Source organism: Giraffa tippelskirchi, chromosome 13, assembly GCF_054371585.1.
Source record: "Giraffa tippelskirchi isolate mGirTip1 chromosome 13, T2T-mGirTip1v1.2.pri, whole genome shotgun sequence".
Classification (NCBI taxonomy): Eukaryota; Metazoa; Chordata; class Mammalia; order Artiodactyla; family Giraffidae; genus Giraffa; species Giraffa tippelskirchi.
The window spans coordinates 60434463-60461503 of NC_137287.1; the positions used below are offsets into that span (position 1 = coordinate 60434463).

The 27041-nt window shown below is 45.8% G+C and overlaps 1 protein-coding gene across 8 annotated transcripts in view; it reads left to right on the forward strand.

Annotated features, from left to right (window-relative positions):
* The window catches only part of PROSER2 (proline and serine rich 2), a 60519-nt gene extending 47407 nt beyond the window's left edge, over nt 1-13112 (forward strand). For 4 of the 8 annotated variants that reach the window (XM_081554073.1, XM_081554072.1, XM_081554074.1 and 1 more), the window contains 2 exons: nt 8156-8408; nt 10172-13112. In XM_081554073.1, coding sequence (XP_081410199.1) covers nt 8156-8408; nt 10172-11145 — 1227 coding nt within the window. In that variant the 3' untranslated portion in view covers nt 11146-13112. Of the gene's footprint in view, nt 1-6396; nt 7341-7543; nt 8026-8155; nt 8409-10171 lie in introns of those variants that run through there. The other 4 variants (XM_081554077.1, XM_081554079.1, XM_081554078.1 and 1 more) reach the window with 4 other exon arrangements.
* Nucleotides 13113-27041: the final 13929 nt, after the last annotated feature.

Genomic DNA, 27041 nt, shown 5'->3' on the forward strand with positions numbered 1-27041 from the left:
CAAGGGCAAACGTACATTCTCTCCCATTCACCCTTTCCAAGAAAGCTGCTGTGTGTTTTATTCTCATTCCCTCTCCGCCTAGTTTTCCGGGGACTGAGTTAGCACATCTCCTGTCCAGTAGCGCCAGCGGTCAAGTAGGGGCCACCCCACCAGGATGCCAGCTCTCTTTCCTCCTCTCATGGGGCCCCTGGGCCACTGCCTTGCATTTTTTTCTTAAACATATTATGACAGCTGTATTGACATATAATTCACAGACCCTGTGGCTCACCCATTATAGTATGCTGTTCAGTGGTTTTTAGTAGATTCACAGAGATGTGCAGCCATCATCACGGCCAAATTTAGAACATCTTCATCACCCAAAACAAACCCTGAGCCCACTAGCAGTCACTGCCCGGTCCTCCAGCTGCCCCCAGTCCTGGCCAGCCTCCCATCCACTTCCTGGCTCCATAGACGCGCCTGTGCTTGCCACCTTGCCTGTCAGGCTTCCCCAAGGCCCAGGGCTTCCTCTTTAACATCCCTGCCCGAGAGAGGCAGCAGCAGCATCTCCCGGGAACAGAGACACAGACGGGAACTCTCTCAGCCACCTGCCATCTGCCCCTTTCCTGGACCTGAACCCCCAGCCCTTAGCACTGGGGCTTCCCTCTGTTTCTGCTTTCTTGACTCTCCTGGGTACACGCAGAGTGCAGGGTCATGTGGAGGGCAGCGGCTTGTTTGGGGAATTAGTCAACAGACTGAGTCCACGGCGTGTTTGGCCCTTGGTCAAGGCTCAAGGCCAGGCTGATCACAAACAAGTCACCCAGCCCGTCCTCCACAGTCTAACTTGAGCGAGAGAGGCTGGATAGAGGACGATGCAAGGATCTGAGTCTGCCAGGACCTGGGGCTCTGACTGCCGACCTGCCCCATTAAAAATGATTTATGTCTTATGTTTTACAGTAACACTGAGGCAGAAATGTCAGCTTGAGGAACTCCAGGATCGGACGTACAAGAACAGCAGGCATCCAAGCACAGGTCTTGGATTAGTATGTGGTTAGAAAGGGAAATGACTAGAGAGAACAGAGAGCAAGCAGAGAACTAGTTCTGGCCTTGGCCACTCTATGAAATACTTGAGTGACTTGGGAAGTCACTGCATTGCCTCTGCAGCCAGTTTTCACACCTTCAGGGAGGGAGCTGGATGGGTTGCATGCTCTCTGGGTTGCTTTTCTCAGCCCCTGAGTCCCACAGTTTGTCACACAACATCAAATGGTTGAATGGGAGCTTCCCTTCCTAAGCTTACTCTCCAAATGAAATCTAATGTTGGGACTCCTTGCTTTGAGGTTGGATTAGATGTGCTATGTTTATATAACCCATTCTCACTTTTTTTTTTTTTTTAATCTTTGGCCACGCTGCACAGCAAGTGGGCTCTAGTTTTCTTGACTAGGGATTGAACCCAGGCCCCATGCATTGGCAGCCTAGAGTCTTAACCACTGGACCACCAAGGAAGTCCCCCATTCTGCTCCTCACTTAATGTATGAAATGGGCATGTATCTTAAGCTGATGGTTTCTTACAGCCCATTTAATTCTGTCTGTGCAACCAAACAGAAATCATGGTACCACCCGAAGTAGATTATCTCAAAGTCCTGGGAATAGAAACACTGAGTTGGGAAGGTCAAAGTAGGAGGAAGAGGGTAGAGAGCAGTAGTTTATTTCCCAAAACATTTGATTCAAAAATTGGGCTTAAGGTTTATCTTTGTTCTTGGTTGTTACCATTTTCATGTCACCCTAACAACATCGGTGGTGGTTGTAATTATTAACTAGAGGGATGTTTGTCAGGCTAAAAGTGAAACTGAAAGTCGCTCAGTTGTGTCTGATTCTTTGCAACCCCATGGACTATAGCCCACCAGGCTCCTCTGTCTATGGAATTCTCCAAGCAAGAATACTGGAGTGGGTTGCCATTTCCTTCTCCAGGGGATTTTCCCAACCCAGGTATTGAACCTGGGTCTCCTGCATTGCAGGCAGATTCTTCACCAACTGGTAAAGAGCCACCAGGGAAGCCCTTGTAGCGCTAAAAACTCTAATCCTTTTAGAGTTGCAGCATTTTCTGTTGTTGTTGAATCACTGAGCTGAACTGCTTTGCATGTTGTTGTTCAGTCGCTCAGTCATGTCCAACTCTTTGCAACCCCATGGACTGCAGCACATCAGGCTTCCCTGTTCTTCACCATCTCCAGGAGCTTGCTCAAACTCATGCCCTTTGAGTCTGCCATCCAACCGTCTCATCCTCTGTCATCCCCTTCTCCTCCTGCCTTCAATCTTTTCCAGCATCAGGGTCTTTTCCAATGAGTCAGCTCTTCACATCAGGTAGCCAAAGTATTGCCGCTTCAACATCAATCCTTCCAAAGAATATTCAGGACTGATTTCCTTTAGAATTGACTGGTTTGGTCTCCTTGCAGCCCACAGGACTCTCAAGAGTCTTCACCAACACCACAGTTCAAAAGCTTCAATTCTTTGGTGCTCAGCCTTCTTTACAGTCCAACTCTCACATCCATACATGACTACTGGAAAAACCATAGCTTTGACTAGATGGACCTTAGTCGGCAAAGTAATGTCTCTGCTTTTATGCTGTCTGTGTTTGTCATAACTTTTCTTCAAGGAGCAAGCGTCTTTTAATTTCATAGCTGCAGTCACCATCTGCAGTGATTTTGGAGTCCACCAAAATAAAGTCTGTCACTGTTTCCATTGTTTCCCCATCTATTTGCCATGAAGTGATGGGACCAGATGCCATGATCTTCGTTTTTTGAATGTTGAGTTTTAAGCCAGCTTTTTTAACTCTCCCCTTTCACCTTCATCAAGAGGCTGTTCGTTCCTCTTCACTTTCTGCCATAAGGGTGGTGTCATCTGCATATCTGAGGTTATTGATATTTCTCCTGGCAATCTTGACTCCAGTTTGTGCTTCATCCAGCCCAACATTTCGTATGATGTACTCTGCATATAAGTTAAATAAGCAGGGTGATAATATACAGCCTTGACGTACTCCTTTCCCAATTTTGAACTAGTCCATTGTTCCATATTCTAACTGTTGCTTCTTGACGAGGTTTCTCAGGAGGCAGATAAGGTGGTCTAGTATTTCCATCTCTTTAAGAATTTTCCACAGTTTGTTGTGATCTACACCGTCAAAGGCTTTAGTGTAGTCAATGAAGAAGTTTATCTGGAATTCTCTTGCTTTTTCTATGATCCAACAGATGTTGGCAATTTGTTGGCTTTGCATGGAGAGAAGAAAAATGAGAAATGTCTTATGGTGACTCTGGGAGGGGCAGGGTTGGGGTGGCATGTGCTGAATGATGGATGCATGATAATCCAGCAAGACTGAGGCAGACAGGAAAGAGGAGACAGGAAGCTCTGTGCCATACATTGTGACCCCCTAGGTGATCCCACCAACATGCACTTAATCTAAAAAAAAATCACAGATTGAGTAGCATTGTTGGATTTGTTATGAAAGCTGCGTGTCTGGTGGCCAAAGCACCAGCACAGACCTACATGGTGAGGAGGCAGCTGACACATAGTTCCAATGCCTGCCTCCTGGACACACGATAGCTCTGTGCAGAGTTTATAGATACCTCAGATGTGGGTCTTTCCTGGAAAGTCTAGCAAAGGGGAAATGCATGGGTGATGAACAACAACAGTAAAAAATAGAATTTTATACAAAGAGTTGATTCTTCCTGTTAAACATCCCTCAGCTCCATCTCCTCTCTCCTTCTCCCATCACCACGGCTCTTCTTTAGGTGACTTTTAACTTTTGTCTAAATTATTTCCGTATTCAGTTGTCCGAACTCTTTCCTGTTTTCCACACTATGGCCAACAGGATCTCTCCAAAATACATATCCCTGGCTTCTTTTTGTTTAATTCTCACCCGATTCTTCAACATTAGTGACAATCATTTCTTCTCCAGAGTTTTCCCATATCAGATTCCTTGTCCCAAAAGTGTGAATTGATGCCCATTCTGTGTTTCTCCAACACCCCATAGTCACCTTGTCATAGTCTTTTTCCACCCACTAAAGTAAGTGTTTATTTTCTTGTCTGAAGCCCTCATTAGAGGGACTAAACCAGACAGCAAGAACATCATTTACACCCTTGTATTTACATTGCCCAATGCTTACTAGATGCTCAAATATTTGAATGCATGACTCAGTGGATGCTATGGGAGTAGGCTGGAGGTGTGGTGACATTTAAATTGGATCAGGAAGGACAGGTAGATGTGGCTGTGTAGACATGGGCATTGCTGACAGAGAAACAGGTGTAGGAAATAGCAAGTGATTTTATTTGATTATAGGGCAAGAATTAACAAACCCCAGCCTGTGGACTAAATCTGGCCCCAGCCTGTTTTTGTAAATAAAGTTTTATTGTAACAAAGCTAAGCTCATTCATTTACATATCTCTTGTAGCTTTCACACCACGTTGACAGAGTGGAATAGTTGCCATCATTAAGACTGCAAAGCCCAAAATGTTTATTATCTGGCCCTTTACAGAAAAAAGTTTATCAGCCCTGCTATAGAGTAGAAAGGGGAAAGAAGTAGGAGTGACATTTAAAAGCTAGGTAGGGCCAGATCCTGGAGTTCTCAGAATGAAGTGTGAACCCATTAGTCGTATATTCTGTAGACACAGAGGACTTCTAAGATATTACACTGGTTCTTTTAAAATCTGCTCCTCTCTTCTTTGGTTCAGTGCTCAATAAAAAGTATTAAATAAGGAATGCATTGTGCCCATTTTCCCCTATAGAATCCTGCTACTCTTCTAAGGTGCTTCAGACTGACCCTCTTATTAGAAGGAAAATAGAAGTTTTTAGGGGCTACACAACTGTTAGGTATTTAAGCTGACAAACTTAGATCTAGTGAATATGAAACTGTTACAATTTCAACTGGAAAAAAATTGCTCCTAAAATCAGTCTGTTCCTTCCCTAACCCCACTCAGCCCCAAAAGAAGTGGAGCAAAGGGATTTCCTTGGTAGTCCAATGTCTAAGACTCCACACTCCCAATGCAGGCTGCCCAGGTTTGATCCCTAGTCAGGAAACTGGATCCCACATGCCGCAACTAAGAGTTCTCATGATACAACTAAAGATCCCACATGCTGCAATGAAGATCGAAGATCCCGAGGGCCACAACTAAGATCCAGTGCAGCCAAATAAATAAATAAATATTTTTTTAAAAAGAAGTGGAGCAAAAAGATATTCCGTGAACTAAAATCTTAGAGCACACTGTTTTCTAAGTTTAAAGTTGAAAAAGGAAACACACAGAAAACCTGGTGATAATGAAAATTATAATCTCTCTTGTTAGTATACATGCAAAAATTCTAAACAAAATATTAACAAATCACATTCAGTGATGTATAAAAAGGATAGAATCACAACCAAGTTGGACTTATTCCAAGAAAGCAAGGTTGGTTTAATATTTGAAAATCAATCATGTACTTCAGTGCATTAACAGAATTAAGGAGAAAATTGTGACACCAAAATTGTCTCTGGACATTACCAGTGCCACATGCAGGGTAAAATCACTCCTAGCTGAGAACCACTGCAACAAAGGAAGAAAAAGCCTTTGACAGAGTTCAAAACCCATTCATTATTTTAAAGACAAACACACTTAGCAAACTAGGAATAGAAAAGAGCTTTCTTAATCTGATGAACGTCATTTTTTAAAAAAACCTACAACAAACACTATGTTTAATGGTGAAATATGGAAAACGTTCTCCCTAATACTGGGCAAAAGACAAAAATGCCACTCCTGTTCAGCTAACTGGAGGACCCTGGTGGTACAATAAGGTAAAATGAAAAAAATGAAAGGCATGAGGAATGGGAAGGAGGAAATAAAAGTCGTTCATTTACAGACACCACCGTATATGCAGAATACTGAAAAGAACCTACAGATAAACTGTTAGTATTATGCAACAAATTTGTTAAATTTACTTATTTCAAGGTCAGTGTATCTTATATTTCTACAGACCAGCAACAATTAGAAAACATTAAAAAAGTGATGCTATATCTGGGTGATCCAGTGGTCCAGTGGCTAAGATTCCTGCTCCCAATACAGGGGGCCCAGGTTCGATCCCTGGTCAGGGAATTAGATCCCACATGCTGCAACGAAGACCCAGTGCAGCCAAATAAATAAATAAAAATATTTTAAAGTGATGCCATTTCTAACAGCATCACAAAACATCAAATACCTAAGAAGAGAGATAACAAAAACTGTGTAAAATCTGTGTACTGGAAACCACAAGATATTATTGAGAGATAATAAACCAAATCAATGCATATCAAATGTTAGTGCATCAGTATTACCTGGAGGGTCTGTTAAAACAGTTTGAAGCCCCATTACAGTTCATCAGAATGAACTTTTGTGTATGGTGTGAGGTCACAATTCACTGTTTCCAGCACAACTGCTTTTGAAAAGATAAGTGTTTTCCCACTGCAGGTTCCTTGGTTTGTAAATCAGGTGACAGTGCATGGGTCAGTCTGTTTCCAGGTTCTCTTTTCTGTTCATTTGTCTACTTCTCTTTTTGTACACTGATAAAATACCATTTTAATTATAACTTTACGACTGATCTCCTATGGCTGAAACTTCAAGGGATGGGCCTTGGTGTAGGACTGTTTTATTCTTGTTTATCAGGTCGTTCTCACAACCCTTTGATCTGGAAACTTGCATCCTTCTGTTTAAGGGCATTTCCTTGAATTATCTTGCCTGTTTACTTTGATCATTTCCTCCCCTCCGTTTTTCCTGATTCCTCTTTCTGGAATTCTTATTCAGTTGTTGGCCGTCCCACACATATTCTCTAACTTTCTGTTTTAAAAAATGGGTTTTTTTGACTTTTTTGTTGTGCTTTTCCAGTTACTATAGTTTATCTCTAGGCTTTTATTTCTTTTTTTTTTTTCTGTCATTTTAGTATCTAAGAGCTCTTTTCTTCTTCTGGTTTTTTAAAGTGGCATCAGATTCTTGTTTATGGATTCAATCTCTCCTCTGATCTCTCTGAGAATGTTCATGATCTTGGCATTTTCAGCATTCCACATGATTTATTTCTTGTAAGTTGCCTTTTTTTCCTTCTTGTTTTGATGTGTCTTTCTTTTTAAAGGTTTTTCTCGCCTGCTTGGTGATCATTTGCTATATGTACGTGCTTAAGAGTGAGATATTAAACTGATTATAAATATTCTGAGCTGGGGTGGTTGACTGTGACTTCACTGGTAGAGTGATCTTTCAGAGCCTCTTGACACTTGGACCATTCAGTTCCCCAGAGAAGGTCCTTCTGATCCTCTGTCCAGAGAGGGTCATTTTGATTCCCTCACTCCCCTTCATCAGTATGGTTCTTCACTGTAAACTCAGCTTGATGCCCCCACCCCTTCTGATCCCTCTTTTACCTTAAGAATAAACATCTAGTTTTCTGCCTGGGTGACCTAGTTGCTTCTGAAAGATCCTCTCGTCCAGTTCTGCTCTTTTCAACGTCACCTTAGCCAGACTTCCAGAACCTCCCAGCACCCCCATACTGTGCTGACCCCCGTGAAGTCTGAGCCCCAGACCACAGGAGGTTGGTTTCTGCCCCTGCCCCCAGCTGCTGACTAAAATTCACCTTTCTTGGGTCTTTTGCATCAGTTCCCACCTTTCTTTCTGCTGTCTACCTTCCCAAATATTGCTATCACCTCTTTTCCTACTATAGTTGTCTTTGTGACTTGTCTTTAAAAAAAAAATAAGGCCCATTTTTGTTTTAGTAAAGTTTCTGAAGGAAGATGAGATAAATATGTAAGTTCACTCCACCATGTTCAACCAGAGACCCCCTCACTGTTACTATGGGGAAACCAAGCGTATCTGTTAGCGGTCAGTTGAAAAGGCCTCTTCTGGAAGTACTGAAGAATTGCTTTCTTGTCATTGACTCACGAGGAACAAAATTGTCTAAGATCCATAATTTGCCACACCTTTTGGACAACCTCCTTTTTCATGCAGGTCTAATGGTGAGAGACACACAGGCAGAGGTGTACCAGTGCGGTTACCTGGATGGTACACTCTCCCCAGGTGGGAAATTGGAGGGTCCATGATTTCCACCCTGGGCTCTGTATTGATACCTGTATTGTGGGTTTTTTTTCCCTTCTGTGAAGCCACTGTTGGCTTTATCTCATTCCTCACGCCCGAACCTTTTGTACAGGATGATGAGAGCCTGAAGTACCTCACACACGAGGAAAAGGACGTCCTCCTGTTTTTTGAAGAGACGATTGATTCCCTGGAAGATGACTTTGAGGAGCAGGTCCTATGTGACGGTGACGCCCAGTGGCATTCTCCAAGGCCTCTGGAAGAGAGCACTTCCGCTCTCTCCGAGCCAGAGGATGTCGTGGACTTGTTGCAGCCGGGCCCTGGAGCCGGGGAGCCTGAGAGCCTTGGGGAGGTGAAGGAGACCGCAGGTGAGGACAGGAGCACCCTGATGTGGCTCGTCGTGTGGTACCAGACACAGAGGCCCTCCTTCTTCTCTTGGTCTCTGTGTTTCTAGCCAGTACGGAAGTTTGTGAAGCTTGTGGGGCTGATCAGATTTTTTGTAGGGTGGAAGCATCCTCTCGGTACTTTGATTGACCAACCAAATAGGTGTTTTCTTTTTTTTTTTTTTTTAAATAAATTTATTTATTTTAGTTGGGGGCTAATTACTTTACAATATTGTAATAGTTTTTGCCATACATTGACATGAATCAGCCATGGGTTTACATGTGTTCCCCTTCCTGGACCCCCCACACAAATAGGTGTTTTCATGGCATATTAGGATGACAACACAGGAAGGGAAATTCCAACAGGGTGAGAATAAAGAATGAGATCGGTTGAACAAGCAGATTGCATGTGTGGATAAAAGAAAGAAAGGGAACTGGAAATGGCTTCAGGTAACAATTCCATTCTACAAAGAAAACATACAAAAGACTAGTACTTTAGCCCTTGAGGTTTAATCTCCACTCTTGTGTAAGATTATACCCCTCTTCCAAGGTGGGAGTATTTGAACTGAAAAGTCAGCTGGTTCAGGAAAACAAAATCGATCAGAACAAAAATTCAGCTCAGCATCTATTTTGTCAATTTTGCTTGACTCGGGGTGGCATGAGAGGAGAGCTATGCTTTTTGTCCCTTGAGTCCTGTAACAGAAACTGAGGGGCACAGGCAAGGAGAAAACTTTCTTCTAGTTTTTTTTTCCTAGTTGGAAAGAATATTGGAAATGTGGGCAGGGGGTTAAGGATTGAAGAAAAATAGGAGGGGAAATATCTTTACCCTGCTGTCTGCAAATATTGCCACTTGTCATATGCCTCTAGAAATATATCCCCCCCACCTTTATTTTTTGTAAGCAAGGCTGTGTATGACACAGAATTTCACATACTATTGGTTTTATGTTCCAAACATGGGGCTCAGTTTTCAAAGAAGAGACTTAAATATGAATTTCCCATTTTTATCACACTTCTCTGAAGAATAATTCCTAAAATAAATTTGAACCAGCTGATCTTTAAAACATGTCAGATAGTATAATTGTGCTAAGGAAAACACTTTTTGAAAGTAAGCCATTTGCCCATCAATTCTCTAACATGATGTTTTCATCACAATTTTAAGTACCCGTTCGGTGGCAGGCATTGTGTGAGATTCTGAGGATACAAAGATAAATAGATGGCTCCCAATTTTGCAGCAAACATGAGTATAAGTGCAGAAAAGTCTTAGGTGATCTATGATCAGGTATGTTAGACTCTATTAATAGTAAAGGTTCACAGGCTGGCCTAGTAACCTCTATCAGAGACTGTCAGGAAATATTTCTATTTCTGGAGGAGAGGGCCACATCCAACTATCCTTTACCTAGAGGATCTGAGGGAGAGGTTGGTGGGTACCACAAACTATCCCACCTCCTTTCCCTTTGTAAAAATCCCCTATAAGGTAAGGTGTTTCCTCCTGGCATGTCTCAGGATGATGGCTCCTGCACGTCCCAGGTACTGACTGCTTCTGGCTTGTACTTCTTTCATCCTGTGAATCTGAGAATCATACTACCTTTTCTTTCTCTAGTTCAGGGGCTGTAGGAGTTTAGTACAGGAGGCACTGTTAAAATTGGTATTACATCCCTTGAGACTTTTGTAAAGCCAGTGGAAAGGAAAGGTGATGCATTTATTTCTACATATGGCCGTAGCTTATGAGGATTCTCGCTACTTTTCAGGGGCTGGCCCTGTTGGAAAGGAAGACGCCTCTGACCTTGAACACAAGAAAGAGGATGCAGAGAAGTCTCCCCCATCAGACCCCCCAGGGCCTGAGGCTCTGCCATCTTCCCCACCTGCCCCACTTGCAGCAGCTCCGGCCCACCCCAGGAGAGAGCCCCCCGCTCCCCCGGCAGAGCACCCCAAACTGCCCCGCTCGGTTCCCACTCCGCTCGTCATCGCCCAGAAGATGTCTGAGAAGCTGGCAGGGAACGAAGGGCTTTCGCCCACATCTCCGTCCAAAGAGGGCAGGCCTGCAGAGTGGAGGACGCTGGCTTCTCTGGCCCCTCGACACGGAGACCACTTACCGTGGTACCGACACACGGCCCAGCCGGCGCCGAAGATCCACCGCTTCCCGAGCAACATCAGCGTGACCAACAGCGCGGGGAAGGACTTCAATAAGACCATCTCCAAGGCCGCAGTCAACGTGCAGGAGCGCAAAGCCCAGGTCCTGGCCAACATCAACGGTGTCTCCTTCCTCTCTGTGGGGGAGATGGAGGACGGGGCGCAGAGGGGTGAGCCCACCGAGCAGAGAAGCGTCTCTCCAGAGCAGAGCCAGCCAGGCCCGGCCCAGGAGGCTGTCCCCACGCAGGAAGGGGCCCGCGGCGCCCAGCAGTCCAGAGGCGTGCAGACAGAACAGACCCTGCCACTGGCCAACGGCTTCCAGAGTATCCACGACGTCCTCAAGAGCCAGGCCGGGCCCTTCGTCTCCACCGGGAAGACGGTGACCTTCCGTCCGGACCCGGCCCTCCCCAGCAGACTTGCGCCCCAGCAGCCGGACTGCGGCCAGGCGGCCAGGAAGCGGTCGGGCTCGCTCCCCAGGGCTGTGGGGTTCAGACCCCAGGGCATCACTGTCCAGTTCTCGGGCCGCGGCTCCACGGAGGAGGCCCGCCGGGAGGCCCTGCGGAAGCTCGGCCTCCTGAAGGAGAACTTATGATGGAGCGTGAGTGGGAGCCGGGGAAGGCAAGGTGGCCTGCTGCGCAGAGCCAAAAATGGATGTGCACATGCGCGCAGCGCAGCTGCAAAGCCCCGACTGGTACCCGGTTGAGGACTAGAAATGCGGGCCTGGGAGTCAGTAGACAAGCTGCCCCGCTCCATTCCGCATCTGAGCTGGGACATCCTTCAGTGTGAGAGGGCCCACACAGCATCTTGTCTTCCCTGTTCCAAGAGCTCAGAGAATAACCTTGAAAACCTACAGGTTTCTATGATTTTTAAATGCCATATGTTTTTTTGGATCTAAGAGGAAGGGGATTTGGGTCTGATTTTTTTTGCTGTTATTGAGTCTCTGATCTAACCTTTAATCCCCGAATATATGAGGGGAAAGCCAGTGTAGATCTCATACTCGTTTCCCTAAGAAAGGGAACTTCCCCTCCTTTTCAAGAAAATAAAGAAGTGCTTGTTCAATTTTCATAGTGTCTTAAAGTACTGTTTTGGTCTTTTGTTTGTTTTTTAAAGGTGAAAGGCCGTATGTTAGCCTGAGATATGCTTTTGTTTCTTGATAAAATTTGGTTAGCCCAGGTTTTTTTTTTTAATGGAAAATTAAAGCCTTTAGAGTATGATTTGCTGTAATGTTGAGTTATGGGAATGGAATGTAAGGGTTCAGTTTGGAAAAGGGGGTAATTTTAAGAAAGTCTTATCAAACTACAGAGCCTTTGTTACTGGGAGATATGTGTATGATCATGTTCTGTGTATATACGTGTACATAATATGTTTATAGGGACATATATACAGATATAGGTGATATGCACACATATTATTAAATATATATTAACTTCTTAAAACCCTGTTGCATAACTGCAGGATGCAAGCACTTCCTATTCTTTTGATACACAAACCATCTCAGTGTTGAGATGATGCCACAGAAATTGTTATTTCCTAATCGAGAAGTCTTTTAAGGACACATCTCCATAACATTTTGGTGAACCAAAGTGGTTTTCTTCAACAATGTGTTCTGTTCCCAATTAAAGTAATAATCCAAATAAGCTTCCAACTAAGCATGAGAGTTTGTTTTTTTAGTGAAAGTTTTTTTTTAGTGAAATATACTTTTTGTGTGTGTATGAAGTACACTTTTAAAGATGTCATATATCACATAATTTTAACCTAATTTTATCACCTAATTTTAGTTTTGCATGTTCCAAGGTGGCTGGTAAACAGAAGGAAACAAGAGTCTTAACATTCCCCATGTTCCATGGGCAAGATCTCAGGATTAATTTAAAAGGGAAAAAGCAGCAAACTAGGTTACACAGCATGAAACTGGTTTTCTCCCATACAATGTCTCCCATGCTGAGTTGTAACCACCAGCGTTATTATCAAAACTATTTCAGGCTGGAGTCTAAAACCTCTAAAAATAGACCAGGAAGGCCCACACTTGAAAGTCACCCTTTTGTTGTATGTCTCAGCCACTGTCACAGAATCTGTTTCTTTCCTGTTGAGTATTATTTAAACTCAAACTTCTAAATGTGCTGTGAAGGGTGTTTTTCATAGTATCAATTTGCTTGGTAAGTTACATAAAATGATTGTAATGTTTTCCTTAGAACAACAGTATTTAGTGACTCGCCCAGCTCTTGTCCTCTGGAAATAATCTCATAGATTCTCGATGGTCTTAATTTAAATAGGTGCTTTGATTTTACAGGTTTTTAAAAATAGTTTTTATTTTGCTTCTGTTTATGTTGGATTTGTTTAAAGGATTCTTGGGGGCTGTTATTTCCTTTTTACAAAGGGAAATACCATGTTACACAGTATTTTTAAATGGCTTACATTTTTAAAATCTCTTATATTTGAGGATTCTTTTTTTCTTGTCCTATGACTTCATTGTGATTAAAACTTGACTGTATGATAGTAGATTTGTTCTCATAACGTTATTTTTGAAAAATAAATTTAGAGATGTCTCTTAAGTGTAAGCAACTTTGTTTTTGCATTTTACCCTTATTCTTAGGTTTTTTCTTTAAATGGTTATATTCTTTCCTTCTGTTTATTCATAATGTTTTCTACCTGCTTATTCATAATTGTACTGACTTACTCTGGCCACTTCGTGCCCAAAAGCCTAGCAATTAAAGCCATATATTTTGTACAAGGCTCAAATTTTAGCCGCTCTTGAACTAACCTGTATTTGTATGTATCACCTTAACAAAAACAATTCGTTTTCTGAGGGACATTTGTTTCCTTCTCATAAATCTGTGATAGGACATCCTTAAAGGATCATCTTCAAGGGAATTTTAAGGACCATATTTCAAAGCAAACTTGTAACAAAAAGGAAATATGAATTCTAAGTGCTCAGTGTTTTTTCAAGTGATGCTTGTAAATCAACCCCCATTTTAGTCCCCACTAAGATAAAGATGAAACTTTTTTTTTTTACTGATTTAATTAAGATAAAGATGAAACTCTTTAAGTTAATACTTAAAAGCAGGGAGTGGGGGAAGGGGGGATTCTCTGCTTTTAGGCAGGTATGTTCAAACTGGCAAACCAGAGTCATTTGCAAAGGGTAATACCCTGCAGTTTCCAGGCTGAGTCCAGCATCCTCCACCTCCTCCAGCTCTATTGGCTAGTGTGCATGGCTTATCTTCACAAATTTGGTGAAAATGTTGATTTTTGCTTTTGTCTGCCCAGGGTCATTCCCCTCTTATAAGGCTTGTGGAGGAGAAAAGGCAGAGGTGGGGGTATCCCTCCTGTGTCGCAAGTCTCTCAAGACCAGAGGGCTCAGCTGGAGCTGCTGCATTCTTGCTCTCTCTCCCCGCCCCTCTCCCCCCACAAGCTGACTTGAAACTGACTTCAACAGTTTTCTTCACTCAGAGTTCCTATTGGGTGGCCTCCAATGTAGGCTCCCCAAGAGTTTCATAGAATTGATAAGTCAGGTCTTCTGGAAGGAACCCTGAAGACTGATTGAATGTTTTATTTGTTTAAAAAAAATTAAAACTATTCTCTGAAAAATGCCATTTGCAGCAACATAGATGGACCTAGAGATTATCATACTAAGTAAGTCAGACAAAGAGAAATACCGTATGGTATCACTTACGTGTAGAATCTAAAACACAACACAAATGAACTCATCTATGAAACAGGAACAGACTCACAGACATAGAGAACAGATTTGTGGTTGCCAAGGGGAAGGTAGGGTGGAGGAGAGATGGACTGGGAGTTTGGGATTAGCAGATGCAAACTAGTATATACAGAAAGAATAAACACCAATATCCTACTGTATGGCACAGGGGACTATATTCAGTATCCTGTGAGGAAACCATAATGGAAAAGAAAAAAAAAGAAACTGTATTCTCTTTGCTGAATTCCCACAGCTCTGGGTATGAGGAATGTGACCTTACAGAGGATGTGATAGTGGTGTTTTTTTTGTGCAGGTGATCTAAGAAATCAGTTCTTTCTGTTTATTCCAGAGGAATGGAGAAAAACAAGATAAATATAAAAACGATTTACTCTTATCAAGAAACTTTTCCTGAAATGTTTGTCACCGAGTCACTGCGTTCTCTGAAGGAGCCAGCGAGCTGTTGGGTGTTTTCTTCCCTGCCTGTGAACCAGGAGGAAGGGGAGGCGCGAGGGGAAAGCTCACCTGTTAGAGGCTTATGTTTTCATTGAAATGACAAGTCACCAAACAGGTTTTGTTTCTTCTCTTCACAAGAAGGCTCTTTTTCCCTGCTTCAAAGTATGGGGAACAAGTTCCCATATCCTTTCCTAATCTACTCGCTGGACAAGCCCGGCTTTCAGATATCCGAGAGAAGAGAAGGCAGGGCTGTCAGCGGCGTGGCCTGGGAATGTCGGAGCCCTGCTTGGCCCTGCAGAGAAGAGAGGCCCCTGCATCTCCTGCTCACTGACCATGGACTGCGGTCCTCTCCTACTCGCCCTCCTCCGCCAGAAGCACCCTATTCTCTAAGAGAAAAATCAATGTCAGGGAACAAACCCATCCATCCACGAGCAAAGTTTGGGCAACAGGATGATGGCTGAAAGGCACTTTTCAGCATAAAAACCTCCCAGTCCTTTCAAACTGTCTCTTGACTCAAAAAATAGAACAGAACCCTTTCCTACACATTTCAAATTCATCAGACTCCAGAAATGCCGATCACTGCTATCACCAGCAGGCTCACTCTCCCTCCTGGCTGTTGTCCTTCTAGTGGGGGCACTGACGACCCCACTATACAACCTGGCTCTGAATGATACTCTTTGGCCTTGCTTCTTATCATCTAGACTGCACAAACCTTTTGTTCAACAAGCTAAAAGAGGGGTGACATGGTGGTTTCCAGAAATGACCTGAAAAGCCTCAATGACAAACCCAGTATTCTCTGACCTTGGTTGGGAATAGCATATGTCTCTCTAAGGAGCAGAGGGTGCCTAGGGGATTGGTGACTCTGGGGTGCTCTCTGCCCCCTGAGTCCTTGGCAGCCCCTTACATGTGTCTGCCATAATCCCCCATGAGCCCACGTGCTTTGGGGGCACTGAGGCCTGAGTCAGGAGGACTCGCCCTGCCTCCTGCTTATGTTCAGGGAGGCTTTCCTGATTCTCACGGCTTCTTCAGGATCCTTGAGGCCAGCTACTTCCCCAGCTGAGCAGGACTGCTGAGGCTCAAGGAGCATTTTGAAAACCCACCCTAGTTTTGAGGAAGCCCCAGGTTTACTTTCTGGGTGTGGGAGCCCCTAGCTTGGTGGGATAGGCTCAGGGTCCCATGACTGCCCCCACCTCACACTGCCCTGCCTGCCCCCAGCACAGGCAGCAGTTGTGACCGTCTGACTAGGGCCAGAGGTAAGAATTCACATTTGGAAGCTGAGGTTAATGGAACTTAGTCATTGATAAACAGGTCACACTTCGTAAACTTCAACATCCAAGCATTTGTGTATGAAGCAGAGCTGCCAAGGGCAGTAGTAACCTAAGTTCTAGAAATACCTTTAAGGGGTGGGGCTGAGTCAACAGGGACTCTGCGCATCCAGGGAGCCAGGAGCTCTGAGCACGTGTGTGCCCGCGGGCTTCTCGGTGGCTGGCTGGCTTCCACCACTGGCATCCTCTGACATTTTTGTGTGGTTAGACTCCCTTTGAGCACTGCGACATGGGTAAGAGGGCTGCTCTTATTACTAAAGATGCGTTCAGGTCTCAGGGGCCCTTAAAGACATTACATAATTCCTCCTGGGGCCACTTCCCTGATAAATCACAGAGATGGGTCTGCTACAAGGTTCTCTTTGGCTTCTAACTAGTTCTATTGTACACCCATCTCTGGGACTGCTTATTCAGTGTCTAAGCATTTTAAATTTGGGGGAAATAACCTCTGCCTTGTGCAAACAATTTCAAAGAGCAGGAGGGTACAGGGAGGGCCTGTCTGTGCAGGGCATGTTGTAGACGAAAAGGTGCCTTGCCTTCCTTGGTTCCCAGACCCACAGTTCAGGGCGTGTGTGACTGAGCTTTTCTCAGCTCACAGTCCCTGTGTTTGTGAAACTGTGTGTGTGTGTGTGTGTGTGTGTGTGTGTTAGTCATTCAGTCATGTCCAACTCTTTGTGAACCCATGAACTGTAGCCCACCAGGCTCCTCTATCCATGGGATTCTACAGGCAAGAATACTGGAGTGGGTGGCCATTTCCTTCTTCAAGGGATCTTCCCAAGCCAGGGATCGAACCAGAGTCTCCTGTATTGCAGGCAGGATCTTTACCACTAGTGCCACTGGGAGGCTCCATGAAACTCTGTAAAGCTCTTTATTGGTCATTCTATCTTAAAGGCCAGATGAACTGAATGAAAATGTTTAGAATGTGAAGAGTTGTCTGGAACTTGATTTCTTTGTGAAGCTTAGGAGCTGACCCAGGTGGTACTGAATGTGACAGGCACAGCAGGTGGTGCTAAGCATCATCGTTTAGTCCTCCCAACCTCCGGCTCCTCTCCTTTTCACAGGGCCTCGTGGGGGCCACTGGCTGCACACTGCCTGCTTCCTGAACCTTCTGCGAAGCCATGAAAGCTGTGCCAGCCAATGTCGTCCACTCTTCTTTCTGTCCTCCTTCCCTCGTACAGGGCTTCTCCCCTCACCCCCTGGCCTGCCTCCTGTGCCCAGCTCTCACGAAGTCTCATCTCTGATTTGTACTGTCCTCACGTTTCCGCCAACAGTGCCAGGGCTTGTCTTTGGGGATGAAAACAGAGACAGGTAAAGACTTTGGAAGTTAGGCTGGGGGGAAAGAGTGGGCCAGTGAGCTGCAGGGGACTTGAAAGAGGAAAAAGTAAGGCAGAGGGTGGCGCCGGCCTCCCTGCCAGCCCTACCAGGGGTATCTTGAATCACCACTCATGACCCTTGCCTTGGGGGATCCAGTTCAGAGCAGATCCTTTGGCTGCATCCCTTCTCCACCCTCCCTCCAGACTTGGTTCTGGAGCCTGGAATTGCCAGGGGGTGGTTTCCAACACCCTTGTGCTCAGGACACCCACGCACGCAGCTGAGTGAGTTCACCAGGGAAACTGCCCAGTCTGCTCGCTGGTAGTCCTTTGAAGTCATGGTTGTTACTGGAAAGGCAACCAGGCTTCAGTGGAAAATCCAAGACCTGGCTCCACTGAGCTGGAGTGCTCTGGCAGGGTGAGGCAGGGCAGCCGCCCACACCTGCACTCGGCCTGGCCCCCGCCAGGGACCACTGGCTCCATGGCACTGAGGTGGGACTATTTCACCATTGTAAATTCCGAGCCACATTGCAGTTGGGACACAGCTGCAGTGCAGATTGAGCTGGTGGTCCCTCTCCGATCATGTCATAAGTTTTTATACTTCTGCTGATATTTAAAAGTGGCATTGTTGAAGTTTCTGTCTGCATTCTAAGGAGATGTGCCGCTCTCAGAGAATTGAACTGTCTCCCTGCCTTAGGAGGGTCTACACGTCACCTAATAATTTTGCTATTGTTTAAATTATTTTTTGTAAATTTCTTCTAGGAATAAATACTTTCAGGGACAGTTTGGGCCCTATTTTATAATCACTTGATTTGATCTTTGAAACCAAATTTTTTTCTCATCTCAATCATCCACCTCACAAAATCTTGATTCCAAAAGACCGCTTGCTGTTTCTAAAAATCAGATCCACCTTCAAAGGTGTATTTTGCCCTAAGTGTATCATTCAGATTCCACACTGACTCAGGCCACCCTTTATAAGGGGCAGACACAGCTGACAGGACTGAGCATGTCTCGAAAAATCAGTCAGTTCAGTCACTCAGTCGTGTCCAACTCTTCATGACCCCATAGACTGCAGGATACCAGGCCTCCCTGTCCATCACCAACTCCCAGAGTTTGCTCAAACTCATGTCTATCTAGTTGGTGATGCCATCCAACCATCCCATTTTCGAAGTCCTCTTATCCTCCTGCCCTCAATCTTTCCCAGCATCAGGGTCTTTTCCAATAAGTCAGCTCTTTGCATCAGGTGGCCAAAGTATTGGAGCTTCAGCATCTGTCCTTCCAATGAATATTCAGGACTGATTTCCTTTAGGATTGAATGGTTTGATCTCCTTGCAGTCCAAGGGACTCTCAAGAGTCTTCTTCAACACCACAGTTTAAAAGCATCAATTCTTTGGTTCTCAGCTTTCTTTATGGTCCAACTCTCACATCCATACATGACTACTGGAAAAACCAGAGCTTTGACTAAATGGACCTTTGTTGGCAAAATAATGTCTCTGCTTTTAATATGCTGTCTAGGTTTCTTGCAAATAGAAGAGAACTAAAGAGCCTGTGAGAGTGACCCCAGAGGCAAAGAGCTGTCACAGTACAGTTCTGCATGGCCACAGAGATCACACCATGAGAGATTTCCACACACACTGGGAATTCATAGAACTGAGAGCCGACTGAAAACGGAAACAGTGGTTCACAGGAGTGTCAGTGCCCATCTCTGTGGAGGTGTGCAGACACCAGGGAAGTGCTGTGCAGAGGAAAGCGACTGGAATTGCACTCAGCGGCACCCCTTCCAATTCTGAGATTTCATGACAGGCTCATATAGAGCAGGAGTTGTCATTATCCTGACCTGACCCAGCACTGTAATTGCTGTGTGACTTAATTAAGCTCCCTCTCTGAGCCTCACTTTCTTCATCTGAGAAAATAGGAGGGAACCGTAATCACCTAATTAGGTTGTTGTAAGGACTGAATGAGATCATATATGTTAAGAACCACATACATCAAGTGTATGCCTGGCACACACCATCATCACCATTATTACTGTCATCAGCATCATCATCTCCATCATCATCATCACCATCACCAAAAGCACCACCACAAAGGCCAAATGGGAATTCCTATAGAGCCTTCCAGAATGGCTCTGTTCAAGCCCACCAGTATGGAGGGCTGAGCAGGTGCCAGCCTCACAGCCTGGTTCAGACTCTACCATTCACCACGGTCCCATCCCCACGTGCAGTCCAGTGGTTACTTCAGCAAAGAAGCGAGTTTTAGATTTAAATTCCACTGCCTACTGAGAAATAGGGTTTTGCCACTTTCTAAAAATAGGTCTCCAGAGTTTGTTTTCCTTCTCCAGGGCTGGGCAGGTCTGGCTTCCTGCTTAGATACACATGGGAGGACTCCCCATCCAGGCTCACACTTTTCCACGTCTTCTCTTCTCTGCCCGCAGAGCTCCTCTGGGAGCTGGGCTCCCCTGCAGCCCCCTCCCCCCAGGGCCTCCTCCCAGAGGAGGAAGTGCCCAGCCCAGCCCTGCGCCGTGAGGCTCCAGGGAACACTGGGGGATTGTGCAGCCGAGCCCCTTGGCCACCACGGGGCTGCCGGAGAGGAAGTGCTGGTTCTGAGGTGCTGGTTCTGAGTTGCCGGTTGGCCGGGCTGGGCCCTCAGACTTTCCGTTCTGCCTGGCACACTCCCAGCCATTCCCCGGGGAGGATGGCGGCCTCGCCACCAGAGCTTCCAGAGCAGCCCCCACGAAGCAGGTAGGATGACCCAGACCCCAGTTAAACCTGCCCCAGTTAAACCCCTGGACGGCCCCTTCCTCTGCAGCATCGCCTCTGCCCTCCTCCACATTCTAGGCAGACGGGGCCAATAGTCCTTCTTCAGCTGTTTTTCAGCCCCTGTTGCCCCAGCCAGTCTCCTTCCTGGATGGAGTGGTAGACCCTCCCTCCAAGAAATGTCCACCTGGCCCCTTCCTCTGCAACTTGAGCCCCGCTTCCTCCAACCAGATCCATCATCACCTTCTCAGCACTCCTAAGGTGGTGGAATTTTCTTCCTTTTTTTTTTTTTTTTAATTTTTGGCCGCACCCTGTGGCATGTAGGCTGTTAGTTCCCTGACTAGGGATTGAACCCATGCCCCTTGCATTGGAAGGCAGAGCCTTAACCAGGAACATCCCAACAAGGTGAAGATTTTCAGATGCCACCTGATACATCTAACCTAGGGCAGTCTTCCATAGGAATGTAAATTCGACTTCAGCTCTCACCAGCTCCATGCACTTAAGGTACTCAGGTGAGAGATTCTGAAAGACCAAATGAGATAACGGGTGTGCAAAACATCCAAAGGCAGTACGAGCAGTATAGTCAAAAGCAGTGGTTCTCAAAGTGTGGTTCCCTAACCGACAGAATCGCCATCACCAGGAAATGTGTTCGAAAGGCAAATTAACAGTCATCTCAGATCTAGTGAATGAAGAACTCTGGAGGTGGGACCCTAGGAGTCTGGTTTGAGCAAGCCCTCCCCGTGATTCAGAGGCCTGGGCTAGAAACAAAGAACAGGCCCCAACTTCTAAGGTGCACAGATGGGGAAGTGAGAAAAATGCAGAAGAGATGCAGGACTGTGATATCCTGGAGGGTGGGGACCATCCCAGTGCCTGGGGTGGTATCTGGTGCATAGTAGGTGTTCAGTGCGCAGCTCTTACATAGAATGGGTGTGTGAACATGAAAAGACAGGAGGAGCTCTGAAGTCTTCAGAGGATATTACTTTTAAATTTTCAAAAGCACAAATAATCCTGTTTGAGGGAAGGAGACAGAGACAGAGAGAGACAGAAAGATTAGTAGACTCAGGCCACCATCTTGGCCCCACCCAGAGCAGCCCTGGGGGAGAAGGTCTGTGGGAACCCTCACCTAGATGAGGGGCCAGGCCACACTTCCTGCGTCCTCGCCATGTGGCCTTGGGGTCTCCCACGAGTGGATCAAGTGGTCACACGTTGGCCGTGATCGCCATGCACCGATTCATCCGACAAGTATTTGAGCAAGTGCTCTGTGCTGGCCCAGGGACTGAGGAGACAGCTGTGAGGCAGGCACACCCAGTGCCAGTCCAGGGAAGAAAGAGACAAGGAAGCAAGGTAACTACAAGAAGGCAGTATTACAAGGAGGAAATCCAGGGCCAGGGAGAGAAGAGGGGGCAGCGATGGGGTAGGTGGCCAAGCTGAGACTTGAAGGGTACACAGGAGCTTGTGGGACTGCAAGGGGAGTGGTGTTCTAGGCTGAGGGCACGGCTGGTGCAAAGATCCAGAGGCAGGACAGGACTAAAGCGGTTAGGAGGGGAGGGCACTGTGAGGGGCTGTCAGTCTCCACAGTCACTGGTATGAAACCTCGAGTGAGGTGGAACTGCAGAGCAGGGGTGCAGCCCCTGCCCACACAACTGTGTGGACTAGCAGTCACTCAACAGACACGCCAGCACCTTTCCCCACACTGGGGACAGAGCAGATCAGAAACAGCACAACATAGACCTTGCTCCTGAGAAGACGGAAATCACGCAAAGCCAAGGACGGTGCTTGCAAGAGAGGTAAGCTCAAGGATGGGCAGAATGCCTGACGAAGGAGTGGGGCTGAGGAAGGTGAAGGTGCTGACATCACCAGGCAGGAACACACCCGGCCCTCACGTCACCCCTGCCACTCAGGGCTCCGGGTTCAACCAGATGGTCCCAGAATCCTGCTTTGCACTAAAAGAAAGAGGAACTCACCAAGAACAAGATGAGACAAGTACTACACTCTGCTGTGCTGATCCTCTGCTCTGGGCACAGACTCTATTGCTCCATCCAGGTTCCACCATACACAGGATGCGAGACTGGACTAATACCATGCTAATACCAGACATTCTCTATTACACTACACGTACTATACTATACATGCTCCACTATCTAAACAGTCTAATTTCTGACACACAGTCCACACTAAATAAATGTTTATGGGAGCTAATGCCTCTCCAGCAGACAATGGGGAAATTTATTTCTTCTGTTTGGCCTTTGGGGATTGTGAGATAAGAAGAAACATATATTGATTTCTGCTATATTGCTTCCTGGGCTTCCCAGGTGGCATTAGTGGTAAAGAACCTGCCTGCCAGTGCAAGAGCCGTAAGAGACATGGGTTCGATCCTTGGGTCAGGAAGGTCCCCTGGAGAAGGACATGGCAACCCACCCATATTCTTGCCTGCAGAATCCCATGGACAGAGCAGCTTGGCGGGCTACAGTCCATGAGGTCAGCAAGAGTCAGAAACGACTAAGTGACTTACCATGTGTGCATATTGATTCCTAAAACCCATGGAATTTCCTGGGTGTCTTTTGTTCTAATGAAGAGACTCTAGGTGGGCTCCTGGATGGAGACCAGTCACCAGAAAGATCAGGCCATGATTAGAAGCTTGACATTTTCAGCACCACCTTCCTTATACCCACTTCCCCCATTCTCCAGGGAGGGGAGAGGGGCTGAAAATGGAGTTAATGATCGATCATGCCTACGTGAGAAGCTTCCATAAAACCCCACTGTGGGGCTGGTGAGTTGCCAAGCCGGTGAGCACAGCCACGTACTGGGAGGGTAACACCCCCCACCTCCACAGGGATGGAAGCTCCTGCACCCAGGACCCTCCCAGATCTTGCCTTCTGTGTCTATCAAACTGCTTGTTTATCTGTATCCTTTATCATATAAGAAGCTGGTAAAGTAAGTGTTCTGAGTTCTGTGAGCTGTTCTGGCAAATACTTTAATCCAAGGGGGAAGAGGTCATGGGAAACTCCAATTTGTAGCCAAATCAGAGAGAAATCATGGGTAATCTAGGGACCTATGACTCGTGATTGGCACTGCAGAGGGGATGGGACTCAGCCCTCACACTTTGGGCTCTGATGCACTTTCTAGGTAGACAGTGTCGGGATTGAGTTGACTTGTAGGACACCCAGCTGGGGTTGCAGAGAATCGCTTGATGGGAGAACACCCCCCACACACCTGGTGTCAGATGTGCTGAGGTTGGTGACAGTGTGAGATACAGAGGGACACAGGAAAAAAGAACTGTGGCTTATCCCAATACAGGGCCCAAGTTCTATGCCCTGAGAAAGTCACCTGTAAAGCTGCTTCTTTCCTGTCCAAGCACCAGATCTGTCCAGATAACTCAGAGGGGAGGGGTAAGTCCCAGGCCAGGAGGGAGGCTTCCGGTAAAAGGTCAGCCAGGCTAATGATGGCTAATGGGTCCCAGACACCAGTTGAACCTGCTGATCCTCTAACGAACGAGCAGGTCTGGCAGGTATGCCTGCAAGCTGGCTGTCTCTGGGGGCCTCCCCGTGAGAGGGTCCCAACCGGTCATCCTTGGAAATAGGGTTTTGAACAAAACCTCCTCAGATTCATAATATTTCTGAAAAAGCTTTTGGGAGGGGAGAAACCCCTTGAGTGTGGGGTGTGGGCACTGTGTATAGGGAACATGAAGATTGAACCTGGCCAGGCCCCACCACTAAGCAACTGTTCAACCTGCCAAGTCACCTCCCATGGCTCCATCTCCTCATTGCAGTAGTCAGGATAGATTAGGCTGTGCTGCAGTAACAAATAAACCAAAATAAAAGTTCCTTTACTCAGAGTCACTTTGTGGGGCAGACATCCCTCCTTGTCACATGGCTACAAAGTCAGGGACATCTGGTTTCCATGGGCCGCAAGTGGGGAAGGAAGAGGCACCTGGAGGGTCTTGTCTGAAAGTGGCTGACATCACCCTGCCACATCACTGCCTGGACTCATCGTGGGCCGCACCCCACCGTGGAGGCCGGGAATGCAGCCCTTCCCCAGGAGGAGGTAGTGCACAGAGGTGCGTCCTTTACTTCTCAACCATTAAATCCATGGAGTCAGTCATCACATTTTGGGAGGGGCCCCTAACGTGTGCCAGGCATTATACTGAATGTAGAGCTACAGAGACGTCCCTGTCCTCGTGAAGTTCGATGGGCGACAATGTACAAACTGGTGCAGCTTGACAGTCCTGCAGGGGCAGCAGAGAGGCATGGCGCCCAGCCTGGGCAAGGGGCGGGCAGCCTTGAGCAAGCAAGCAGTCCACACCGACTCTGAAAAATTGTGTTTGCTGACATACACACGCTTTTTTTTTTGCATTCTTTTTTTTTTTTTTTTTAATAAATCTATTTATTTTAGTTGGGGGCTAATTACTTTACAATACTGTAGTGGTTTTTGCCATACATTGACATGAATTAGCCATGGGTTTACATGTGTTCCCCATCCTGAACCCCCCTCTTACCTCCCTCCCCATCCCATCCCTCTGGGTCATCCCATTGCCCCAGCCCCAAGCATTTGTCTCGCTTTGTTTTTTCACAAATGTAACTGATGTAAAGGATGGGTTACATGCAATTTACAAATAGTGCTTAAAATATGCAATACAGGCTCACCTCAGGGATATCAACAGCTTGGTTCTAGACCCCAAAATAAAGCACATATGGCAATAAAGTGAATCATGTGATTTTTTGGTTTCCTGGCACATATAAAAGTTATACAGAACACCATTCCATGTTCGATGCATGAGACAAGGGCTCAGGGCCGGGGCAACGGGATGACCCAGAGGGATGGGATGGGGAGGGAGGTGGGTGGGGGCTCCAGGAAGGGGAACACATGTAAACCCATGGCTGATTCATGTCAATGTATGGCAAAAACTATTACAATATTGTAAAGTAATTAGCCCCCAACTAAAATAAATAACTTTATAAAAAAAATAAAAATAAAAAAAATAAAAGTTATGCTTACACTACACTGTAGACTATTAAATGTGAAACAGTGTTATGTCTAACAAACAACAGTAAAGTCAAAGTGTTAGTCGCTCGGTCGTGTCTGACTCTTTGCCATCCCATGGACTATAGCCTGCTGGTCTCTTTTGTCCATGGAATTCTCCAGGCAAGAATACTGGAGTAGGTAGCCATATCCTTCTCCCGGGGATCTTCCCAACCCAGGGATCAAACCCAGGTCTCCTGCATTACAGGTAGATTCTTTCCCACTGAGCCACTAGGGAATGCGTATACCTTTATTGAAAAATATTGTACTGCTAGAAAGTGTTACCGTTATCTGAGTCTTCAGCAAGTCTTAGTCTTTCTGCAATGGTGACATCAAAGATCACTGATCACAGATCACCAGAACAGATACTATAATAATAATGAAAAAGCTTGAAACTTCATGAGAATTACCAAACTGTGACACAGAGACAGGAAGTGAGCGAAGGCTGTTGGAAAAATAGCACCGACAGACTTGCTTGATGCAGGGTTGCCCCAAATCTTTATTCTGGAAAAAAAAAAAAAAGCAATATCTGCAAAGCACAATAGAACAAGGTCTGCATATACTCCACACCTTAAGGCCCACACAGCCAGATGGTTCTCATAAGACACGCTCACTGATTTTTGCTAAGCCCTTCCACTCAACCATGATTTGACAAATGGAGTTGCACCCCCATCAGCTCTTTCCCCAATAAAGTTATGGTCCTCAAATCTGATATGTGATCAGGTAAACAATTTCTCACTTTCATATGAGATACATTTATTAATTATACCACACAGCATGTGGGATCTTAGTTCCTCAACCAGGGATCAAACCCATACCCCCTGCTTTGGAAGGTGGAGTCTTTATCAGTGGACTGCTGGGGAAGTCCCCATACTGAAACCTTTTTTGACCTGAGTAATTTCTTGGCTGAATCAGGTAACTGTTCTCAAATGCTAGGAAATGGTCCCTCCTTTTTCTATGTTAACCAAAAATGTCATGGATACAGACACAGTAAGCTTTTAAGTTCAATCTACATTATTAACATTTTCTCTCTTTCATATACTGTTATGATACTCTTCTAAAGTATTGACAACCAACAAGACAACAAATCTTGCCCTGGTGTATAGTGCTTGCCAATGTGGATGGTGTAATTACTCCCATAGTAGACAATCCCCAGCTACCCCTCTGATGTCACTGAAGACACAGTTGGGAACAGAAATGCAGGAATCAATGAGCCCATGGTATTCCCATGAAACAAATAAAATGGACATGTGGTTTAGTTGCTAAATTGTATCAGACTCTTGCAATCCCATGGACTGTAGTTTGCCAGGTTCCTCTGTCCATGGTATTCTCCAGGTGAGAATACTGGAGTGGGTTGCCATTTCCTTTTCCAGAGGATCTTCCCAACCTAGGAATCGAACCCTCATCTCCTGCATTACAGGCAGATTCTTTACCAACTGAGCTATGACATATATATCATCAAAAGCATAGAAAACAGTAATATAATGAGCAACTGATGGATTTAGAGTAAATTGTAAGTTTATAACTTTCCACTTTAAGGTGATGAAAGCTGACCTGAAAAATTCCTGAAAATCTAACAATCAGTTCAGCAAACCAGGAGAAGCTGGCTCTAGCCCACAACAGGAAGCTGGTTAGGGGAGACAGGTCTGAGTGGAGTGAAATCAAGTGTTGCCGTTTTTTCAGCAGAAAAAGGAAGGAGGAAGGTGCAGGCCTGGCGAGGGCGTCAGTTGAGCATGCAGGCATGAGATGATGGTGATGGAGCAGGGTGACCTACAGCTTCAATCAAAGGACTGTCCCCTTTGATTTTCAAGTGTCTCGTTTGGAATGAAAGTGATAACAGGTGAAGAACTGCAGCCCTTTGGGTCCCCAGGTAACTAAGCAGGACCCTTTGGGGCCTTCCCAGGACAGACACTCTCCCCCCAACCATGCCTCTTGTT